We start from the raw sequence: 10,532 nt of genomic DNA, 5'->3' as shown, positions 1-10,532 counted from the left end.
TTACAGAGGACCAATATCTACGAGTTTCATTTTAATAAAAAGTAGTGTTGCTTTTTATTAATAAAATGTATTGTGCACTTTTACAAAAAAAAATGAGGGAGAAGAATTAACCATTTGGAAATTAATCACAATTCTTTTTTTCTTTTTTCTTTTTAAATCCACTTCCACATAAAAGGCATTTCTGCTTTTTTTAAAAAAATGTCAAAAACTACATTGGAATACTTAATGTGTCTCATGTTGACCTTTTTAAAAGAAGGATGTAAAGCAAGAGAAATTCCTGGTTGAAAAACGGGGATCATTAATATTAAACAAGACCTCCCAAGTTATTCTAATGGTGAATCTATAGGGAAATGGCCCCGTACTGAACCATCTCAAATTTCATAAAAAATTTGAAGGGAATTACTCAACATTTGGAATAGTCGGCAGGAACCAGAATCCAAAGGGAAATGCCATTTTTATTCCATGATGGGTACCAGGTATCTATAACTTCACCCAGGTGCACATTAAAATTTGGCACAAAAAGGAGAATGAACACACGTCAGAATCACCTTGCACCAGTGCCACCTGCAAGGCAATTTAATAACCTTATCCTCCTTCCTGGCCTATCAAAACAGATGTTAAGCAATGGATGGCCGTTTCAAGACAGTCTACCAAAAAAATCAACCAAAATCTATTTCAGTGCAGAGTGAGTGGTGACCACTTCTCCCCATGGTCACTACTTTTCTAAATTTCCTTGTGATGGCTGACCAACGTGCAGCACCATTTCTCGGTAAGATTCAGCCATGCGCTGAATCAGCCACGCACGGCCCCAATTCCTAGAACTTCCAGACAGTTACGGGAGCATAACAATCCCATGGATGGCCTGTCCTCCGTGTGGTTAGAGCCCCATGTTTTTAAGTGTTGTCCTGGGAAGTAAAATGGAGAAACCATCAAATTGCTGAACTCTGGTGAGGCAGAGAGAGGACGTGAGCAGAGAAAGCCAAAAGAAAGCCAGCCCGCTTCTCTAAAACTAAACCCAAGGGATGGAGTAACAGCAGCACAAGGGAAACGTATCGAGCACCCTTCCCACCCCGATCAGGGACCCTTGCAGCCCGGTTCCAGCTTCTGCCCATATCTAGGCCATCGCAACACATGCATCTCATAATTATTCTACAAAGCATTGTTGCCTATCCCATCACATCATTTAAAAACAGACAGATCAGACTGGGATGAGGGGAGGGGGGGAAAGGAGAAAATTCCCTTTTATACAATGGCAACCTTGGAAAGGACGACAACAGCTTTCCCCAACAGGAAACTCCCAGGTCAGGACAGTTTGGGGAGACAAAGAGAGAAGGGGGAAGGTTCCATACACAGGGAGGGGTTTAATGATTACACTCCACTAGGTGTCTTTGATGTTTTGGCACATTAAAAGGCAAAACAAAAAAGAGTGGAGGAAGATTAAAAACATTGAGAGTTGTTTTTTTTTTTAAAGCCTTCCTGAAACGAGACGTTAGTTGTAGGAGCAAGAAGGGGAAATATAGAGAGGATGCTGGCTAGGTTTCCTGAAACGCTGTCACTTGCAACAGAAGTAGGTCTTGATGCCAGGATGGCTTCCTATCAAAAGGGCAAGGCTTTCCTCTACCTCGCTGTCGCTGGCTGGACGTGGCCTGGATAAGCTCTCCTTGTGCTGGTAGCTTGCCTTTGTCTAGCCAGGAAGGACTGTCCGGAACCTGTACTAGCAAGTCTGTCTTCTGCAGCTTTTTTATGAAGAGTCATCCCCTATGGAGTGAAACAGACAAACGTGCATTTAGCTTAATTCCCATCATGCATGTTGCTGGGCTGGGGCATCCCTTTGTGTGTGTGTGTGTGTGTGTGTGTGTGTGTGTGTGCGTCCCAATTCATCAACTGGACTGAGAGTGCTGATGCTCCCCATTTTGCCATAAACCTTATAATATTTAGCACTTACAGAGCAAATTTCAATCATTCAAAGCACTTTGCAGACATTCTCTGTAGTGCCCGGGGTGTAATATTTATTTATTATTTATTAATTAGATTTTTATCCCACCCTCCCGCCAGAGCGGCTCAGTTAGCAGCCTGATAGCCCCGCCTGGCCCAATCTTTTCAGAACCGAGCAGGGTCAGCCATTGTTAGTACTTGGATGGGAGTTGAATAAGGAAGAGTGAGGCTGCTCTGCAGAGGAAGGCAATGGCCAAACCACCTCTGCTCATCTCTTGCTTTGAAAACTCACGGTCCAGGGGTCACCATGAGTCGGGTTGTGAGTCGACAGGATGCAAATAAATTATATTGAAGATGGAAAGGCTGAGAGGATGGCTTGCAATAAGGCCACCAGATAACATTGCGGAGGAGACGAAACCACGAGTGTGGATTTATTTCCCAGTTCACAGCCACTTCAATTAGGTCAGAAGAAGAAGAGTTGGTTTTATACCCTGCCCTTCACTACCCAAAGAAGTCACCTTCCCTGGCTCTCCCCACAACAGACACCCTGTGAGGTAGGTGGGGCTAAGAGACCCAAGGTCATCCAGCTGGCTTTATGTGGAGGAGTGGGGAATCAAACCCGGTTCTCCAGATTAGAGTCTGACGGCTCTTAACCACCACATCGACTGGCTCTCATGACCCCTAAGAGTACCCCGGTGGGATTAGTGGGCAGCTAATCCGAGGTCAGGAAGCAATCCAAGGTCAGGATTGGAGCATCTAACCCACCCGAACAAACTAAAGACTGTGAACTAATTATTCCCCCTCCCCCTCAACTGATAAATGTCTCCAGTAATCAAGGGAAGTTCCCAAACCGACTCTAGAAGTTACCCCTTGTTCAGAAAAGCACAGAACGTTTTTGAAAGCACCAGCACTATTTTGCGCTTCACTTTGAGCTACGTTTTGAAGGCTCCGGTTGGCTTCAGTCTACTTACCATGTTGTACCAGGCACTGACAATGTATTTTTCTTCCGTTTCTCTTTGACTCTTCGTTTTTTCAAATTCTTTCTAAGTAGGAAAAGCATATCAAATGCTTCAGATTATTTGACATGCATTAAAAAGATCAGCTTATTATGCGGTGCTGCTGGTTAAGTGCATAGTGATTTAACTGCCCTTCTTAATGGAGTTCAAGAAATTACTGCTACTCTCTCCTCAAGTTGTCTGGCAGATGGACCTTGGGGTAGACCCTACACCTATCCCGCCACTCCACTGAGGAAAGCTTATTTATTCGTTTATTAAAATATTTATACCTCCCCTTTTTGTGCGCCTTGGTGTTTAGTCATGCCCCCACATGACCATGGAAACGTCTTCGGACAGCGCTGGCTCTTCGGCTTTGAAATGGAGATGAGCACCGCAACCCTAGAGTTGGACTCGACTGGCTTTCGAGCAAGGGAACCTTTACCGTTACCTTTCCTTTGGGCTCAATTTTGAAGCCTCCCTCCAGTCTAAGAAGCTTTCCTCGAATTCCACTGGAGGATGAGCCACTCAGAGACTGGTTGGACCCACCCCTTTTTTTCTTTCTGGGGTGATGTTTATATCACACAAACGGTGGCCATGAAAAAAAAAAGTAGTCACTGAGCCTAGATCTGGCTGTTGAACGAATTCTGTTACTTTATAGGACCTGTATATGTGTTATTAACTGATTGACTGAATATATTGTGTATATATATATATATACAGGGCTCTAGTCGGGGGGGAGCTCTCAGGTACGGAGCTCCGGAAGAGAACCTCTAGGGGGCGGGGCCATCACGTGGTGAAACCCCGCCCCCTTCTTTACCCCGCCCTCTGCTTCGATCCTCATTCCGTTTGGGAATGAGGATGAAGCAGGAGGGTAAGTAGCCGGGCCTTCTGACACACTTCCGGTGATGTCAGGGGGCGTGGCATATGCAAATAAGTTATGCTAATGAGTTATGCTAATGAGCTCCAGCAGCTCTTTTTCTACAACAAGACCCCTGTATATATATATTGTATATACCCAGTCAATCAGTTGACTATGCAACTTATTTAAAAATATTTATATACTGCTTTTTTGACACATACTCAAAGTGGTTTCCAGACAGACAGATAATACTACAGACCTCAAAACCAACAACGACAGATTCAAACAATCAGCACAACCACAAATTCCGAAGGCCCTTTAAGTAAAATCCAGCCTTAGTCTTTCCCCCCACTGAAGATCTTTGGAGAGGATACTTCCCCCAGTTTTCTTGTAAGCCATCCCTTAAAGGAGTGGGGCTGCCACTTGTAGTGCCATCATGGACGAAACCCTCGAGGTAGAGTAGGGAATGATGTTGTCAGGGATCCTTATCTGAGCTGAGGGTATCCAAGTGGCTGCAGGATCAATTCCCTTCATAATAAGGGGATGTCAGGTACAAGTACTGGAGCATGAATCAGCCCTAGTCTGGAATGTTTAGTCTGGAGAAGAGGAGGTCGAGGTGGAGACATGACGGCTCTCTTGAAGTATTTGTAGGGCTGTCACTTAGAGGAGGGCAGGGAGCTGTTCCTATTGGCAGCAGAGGACAGGACTCGCAAGAATGGGTTTAAATCATAAGTAAGCTCAAAAATCATGGGATAAAAGGACAAGTCCTTTTATGAATCAAAAACTGGCTAATTAATAGAAAACAGAGAGTGAGTATAAATGGGCAGTTCTCTCAGCGAAGGGGGGGGTAAGCAGTGGGGTACCGCAGGTATCAGTACTTGGTCCACTGCTTTTTAACTTGTTCATTAATGATTTGGAGTTGGGAGTAAGCAGTGAAGTGGCTAAATTTGCAGATGATACGAAGTTGTTCAGGGTGGTGAAAACCAATGAGGATTGTGAGGCACTCCAAAGGGATCTGTCAAAGATGGGCAAGTGGGCGTCAACATGGCAAATGGGGTTCAATGTGGCCAAGTGCAAGGTGATGCACATTGGAGCCAAAAATCCTAAATATAAATACACGTTGATGGGGTCTGAACTGGCAGAGACTGATCAAGAGAGAGATCTTGGAGTTGTAGTAGATAACTCACTGAAAATGTCGAGACAGTGTGTGACTGCAATAAAGAAGGCCAATGCTATGCTGGGGATTATTAGGAAGGGTATTGTAAACTGATCAGCCAATATCATAATGCCCCTATATAAATCAATGGTGCGACCTCATCTGGAATACTGTGTGCAATTCTGGTCACCACACCTTAAAAAGGATATTATAGCTTTGGAAAAAGTGCAGAAAAGAGCAACTCGAATGATAAAAGGGTTGGAACACTTTCCCTATGAGGAAAGGTTAAGGCGCTTAGGGCTCTTTAGCTTGGAGAAACGACGACTGAGGGGTGACATGATTGAGGTTTATAAGATTATGCATGGGAAAGAGCAGGTAGAGAAAGAGGTACTTTTCTCCCTTTCTCACAATACAAGAACCCGTGGGCACTCCATGAAATTGCTGAGCGGTCGGGTTAGAACAGATAAAAGGAAGTACTTCTTCACCCAAAGAGTGATTAACACTTGGAATTCACTGCCACAGGAAGTGGTGGCGGCTACAAGCATGGACGGCTTCAAAAGGGAATTAGATAAGCATATGGAGCAGAGGTCCATCAGTGGCTATTAGCCACAAGGTATAGATAGGGACTCTGGGGCAAGTGATGCTCTGTCATCTTGGTGCTTGGGGGGGGTCAACAGTGGGAGGGCTTCTAATGTCCTGGCCCCACTGGTGGACCTCCTCCTGGCACTCTTTAAGCAGTGGCTGGACAAACACTTGTCAGGGATGCGCTAGGCTGATCCTGCATTGAGGGGGGGGGGGTTTGGACTAGATGGCCTGTACGGCCCCTTCCAACTCCGTGATTCTATGTCTGCCAAGTGGAGGCTGAACCTAAGCAGGCCATAAAAAACTGGAAGAGGAAACAGCAGCAGTCGGGCTTCACTGGAGCTGCTGGACATTGTTGCTGTAAGGAGCCCCCGGAAACTGAAGGGATGCAAGAATCTTTACATTGTGGTTGGTTCTAAGCTCTACTACAATTAAAGTACTTCAGTTACTACAGTGTCTTGCCTTGCCGAGCGTTCTCTGTCCAACCAAATCCACTAGAAAGAGCCGCAGAACACTACTGAAAACCCACAAATATGAGACAAAACCATTCTAACCTCGCTCGGGGTTGGGACTCCAAGCCGCATCTAGGGCGATGCCTACAGTGCCCTCAGGGGCTCATATCAGAGGAAAGGTGTTCCAGGAAGTAAGGAGGCTCCCAGGCAGTTAAAGGTTAAAGCCAGTGCTGTGGAACTGAACATAGAAATGGGCTGGCAGCCAAGGCAGACATTTCAAGTTCGTCATAATATGGCTGAATGATGTGATTCTGACGATCATTTACTTCCCTTTAGGAATGCAGTATGGTTTGGACTCACTGTGCACCTGGGACATCCACACATTCACCATGTTTTGAACTGCCTCAAGGGACATTTTAAAGCATGGTTACTGCTCTGAGTGCTTCAGATTAGGAGGCTAGGATGGAGAAGACTAACGCCGATAAAGTTACCTCTAGAGAATGGAACATCCTGTCCCGTTCTTGCAGCTGATTCTTCAGAGCCTGGATCTCTGGCCCTGAGCCCTGGTTCTGCTTGGGGTCTAAGGTACGGATAACCTGTAAGGGGCCAGAATCGCACACGTGGATCAAAGCACCACAAGCAGATACACACAGAATCACAAAAACACATGGAAGCCTTCAATATGAGAAACAATAACGTCATTAGGAAGTGAACACATTTAAAATTTGAAGTTATTAATGCTCTCGTGACAAAACTCTACTGCTATAGGTCAGCTGAAAGCTCCCCCCACCCCCGTCTACAGCCCAAAATTTCTCCGACCCTCTTTTGGTCAGAAACCTGTTTACCAGAATATTAATTCCTTTGTGTCTTATCACAACAATAAAAGCTCAAAGAGTATGCAAATTAAGTGCTAGAAATGCTCCTCCTTCCTGCCAGGCCAATGCAAAGGTATAAAGCAGCCTACATAATTCTTCCTTCCAGAGTGGAGGCGTGGCTTCTTTGTTCAAGGTTGCCTCCATTTGCACCAAGCAAAAAACAAGAACAAACAAAAAAAAACCTGATGTGACCTGTCGTCGTCCATAAGATTGGAAACCCTTTAACTGTTTCACTTGTGTGTCAAGAACCTGTCCTTCCAGCCAATCCTGATTGTAGGCTTTGATCAGCCAGAAAGTTTTAAATATCACAGGATTATTTGTACAGCAAGCTGACTGGAGCTGATTAGAGCTTTGGCGTGCCAAGATGGCATTGCTTGCTGGCTTCCATTCTAAAGAAACAGGCAGCCAACAACACCTTCCTGGCACCCCTTGAACAAAGGACTGTAATTTAGAGTAAATATCTGTATTCTATCTGGCCAAATCAGTCAAGCGCCATTCAGTGGAGGCAGACTGTATTTTTACTAGGGATGGGCATGAACTGCCTGACGAACCAAAGTTTGTAATGAATTTGGAATGGTTCGGGGTTCGTGAACCGAAGTTTGTGAACTGAAGAACCACACTGAACTTCCACAAATTTGGGGGCAGTTCGTGTTGATTTGTGAAGATCAGAATGTGCATTCTGCTCTTCATGAGAAACAGCTGAGGGGCTGGGAGCTCCCTGCCGCTCAGCTGTTTGGTTTTAATGGCTCGGAGCCATTTAAACCTTGCTTTGAGCTTCCCATTGCTTTTTGAGAGAAGCAGAAAGCAAGATAATGACTCAGCCCTACCCCACCTTCCAGAGTAGATATAAATTACCTGCCTACCATTTTTCTTCTCACACTGACATAGACAGTACTCCATCTTTCTGTGTTATACCTCTGAGGAGGCCGGTCACAGCTGCTGGCGAAATGTCAGGTCCTACAATGCCAAGAGCACGGCCATACAGCCCGGAAAATCTACAACAACTAATGTGAAAGCCTTCGACAACATAAGGTTTAAATGGCTTGGAGCCTTAAGATCTACCTAGGTCAGGCTTCAGTTATGCCATCAGGACAAACGGTAATACCTCCAGGGTTCCTTATAACACGGTAACTAATAGGTGTCCTCAGCAGTCTGGTGAACAGCTGATCTAGCAGGCTCTATAGCAGAGGTGGCCAAACTTGCTCAGCTTTAAGAGCCACACAGAATAAATGCCAGATGTTTGAGAGCCGTAAAACATGAACAAATATTACACGCATCTTTATTTAAAATATGCGGATTTACTTTTTTATTAACATTAAATGAGACTGCCACAAATAAAAACAAAAGGGGTAAAAATAGATATTCATAATGATATTTATTTGTCCAATGATATTTGTTTGCTAATGATATTTATTTGTCTAAGAGAGAGAGAAAAAGAGAGGTGGAAAGAATGAAAGAGGTGGAAAGAAAGAGAGAGAGAGAAACAAAGAAAGCAAATAGAAGGGAGGGTGGGAGAAAAAGTATGCCTCCCCTTTGCTCCCCTAACTGCCCTACCGGGAGCCACACAATATGTGTGAAAGAGCCACATAAGGCTCCCAAGCCGCAGTTTGGCCACCCCGTCTCTATAGGTTGTTGCCCCTTAACTTGACCAGGAAAAGGGTTAGAGACAGAAGTCGGGGCTAGGAAGAGCTCTGCACCTGCTCATGATCCCATTCTCCCTACCTATGTCATGGGGTGCAACTAGCATTAATGATAAAACTGCCAAAAGTAACCCTTGCACCCATCTTCCTAGCTGGTGTAGTTGTATGCACATGAAGGGGTTTGGATACAAGAGAATGTGAACCTGAAATTTTTTTCTTGGAAAGGAACACAAAGGAACTGCAGGACCAGAGAAAGCCCTTCTGTTTCCAGTAGAGGCCAACCAGATGTCTCTGAGAGCTCATAAGGAGGGTGAGAAGGTGCTGGGGAGAAACAGGGCAAGGCCAGCAGCATCTGTCATTCAGAGGTATGCTGCCTTCGCCAGGAAAAAGCTTTAACTCCACAGGAGTGCAAGATGTTCAGAAGCACACCTTCGGTCCACACCTTTCTTCATGCGCCTATGTTTTCCACCTCGAATGCCTCAACTGGGAAACCCCCCCCCCCCGTTTATTTGAAAAATGTCTCTGCACATCAAAATGCACATCAAAACCTCTTGGCTCATCAGGTGCAATACGCAAAGGTACAGAACAGGCAAGGGTCATGTAAATGTGGAATCCCACAATTCACATGTTCACTTCATGTGGCAAGCGGAAAGGAAAAGAAACCATGTGTAAAGAAACCACACAAGCTCAAGGCAACAGACATAGAAGTGATGGAGAAAAGTAACACCCAAACAGTCCAATATGCAGCTAGAAAACAAAGCACAGCTGGTCAATTTATTAGGCTATGGAGGGAGAACAAATTGCAGCTCTCTAAGTGACATAAAAACAGCACAAAATACTTACGCTTTTGGCCTTTTCCAAGTACTTTTTGTATCGCTCTTCCATTTGTTTCATTTCTTCTTCTTTTTTCCGTAAAGCTTCTTGTAATTCTTCTATCTTGAGTGCTTTGTAAGGAGAAAAATTCCACATTTCAGAATAATGTGGATCCTGAAATCAACAGCATTACACTCTAACCGAATAGCCAGTTCAATTACACAAAGACCAAGTTACTCCTACCACAGAAACTGTTAAGAACATAAGGAGAGCCCTGCTGGATCAGACCAACAGTCCATCTAGTTCAGCATCCTGTCTCATACAGTGGCCAATCAGTTCCTTTGGATGGCCAACAACAGGGCATAGAGGCTGAGGCCTTCCCTTGATGCTGCCTGGATCCTCGCTCTGAGTTTCAGAGGCTTAGCTCCTCTGAATGTGGAGGTTCGCCTCAGTCACCATGGCTAGTAGCCACTGATACCCTTTATCCTCCATGAATCTATCCAATTCCCTTTTAAAGCTTGTTGTCCATGTTTAAAACATTTTGTCCATGTTTATGAGCCAGCAGGCATGTTTTGCAGGGCAAACACACATCCATAAGAGCAGGATTCTGGCTTTTACACACACACAAACCAACTCTCGTAGGACAAACTGGAAGAAACACTGATGTCAGTGGTAACACCTGAGCCGTGCTTTTGTTTGTTCTTCACATCTCCTGGTATAGCAATGGGACATGGCCAGAGGCACAAAACCTAAGAGTGAAAGCCAAAGAATTCTAGGCCCTTGGATCCTAGCCTGTGGCCAGTGCCCATAACCTTCCGCAAGGAGGCTCACTACATACACTCAAGATGTAGCCAGTTTCCTTATATTACATTTTGATTGTATGTTTTTCCTACTGTTTGTAAGCTATTGGAGGTCCCCTTTGGGGGAGCCAACTGAAATTGAATCCGATGGAGACGGAGGTCCTATGCCTGAATCAGAGCAGTCCGGGGGTAGAAGTCCCACTACTGTCCTTTGGTGGGGCGCCGTTGGTGCCAGTGCCAAGGGTCAGGAGTTTGGGAGTGTTCCTGGATAATTCCCTTACAATGGGGGCCCAGGTAGCAGCCACTGCCAAGACGGCCTTTTACCATTTTCGGTTGATCAGGCAGTTGGTCCCCTTCCTCGAACGCAACGATCTGGCTTCAGTGATCCACGCTATGGTCACCTCGAGGTTGGACTACTGTCATGC

The 10,532-nt window shown here is 45.1% G+C and overlaps 1 protein-coding gene across 1 annotated transcript in view; it reads right to left on the bottom strand.

Moving 5' to 3' along the window:
- Positions 1–237: 237 nt before the first annotated feature.
- HOOK3 (hook microtubule-tethering protein 3) overlaps positions 238–10,532 on the bottom strand; it is an 87,588-nt gene continuing 77,293 nt past the window's right edge. The window contains exons 20-23 of the mRNA XM_015423725.1: positions 9,338–9,438; positions 6,471–6,575; positions 2,907–2,978; positions 238–1,758 (exon numbers count right to left, since the gene is read on the bottom strand). Coding sequence (XP_015279211.1) covers positions 1,618–1,758; positions 2,907–2,978; positions 6,471–6,575; positions 9,338–9,438 — 419 coding nt within the window. The 3' untranslated portion in view covers positions 238–1,617. The remainder of the gene's footprint in view (positions 1,759–2,906; positions 2,979–6,470; positions 6,576–9,337; positions 9,439–10,532) is intronic.

This window comes from Gekko japonicus, unplaced genomic scaffold, assembly GCF_001447785.1.
Source record: "Gekko japonicus isolate JY-2015 unplaced genomic scaffold, Gekko_japonicus_V1.1 scaffold48, whole genome shotgun sequence".
Taxonomy (NCBI): domain Eukaryota; kingdom Metazoa; phylum Chordata; class Lepidosauria; order Squamata; family Gekkonidae; genus Gekko; species Gekko japonicus.
The sequence above is the reverse complement of the archived record's forward strand: the minus strand, read 5'-3'. Positions and strand labels throughout refer to the sequence as shown.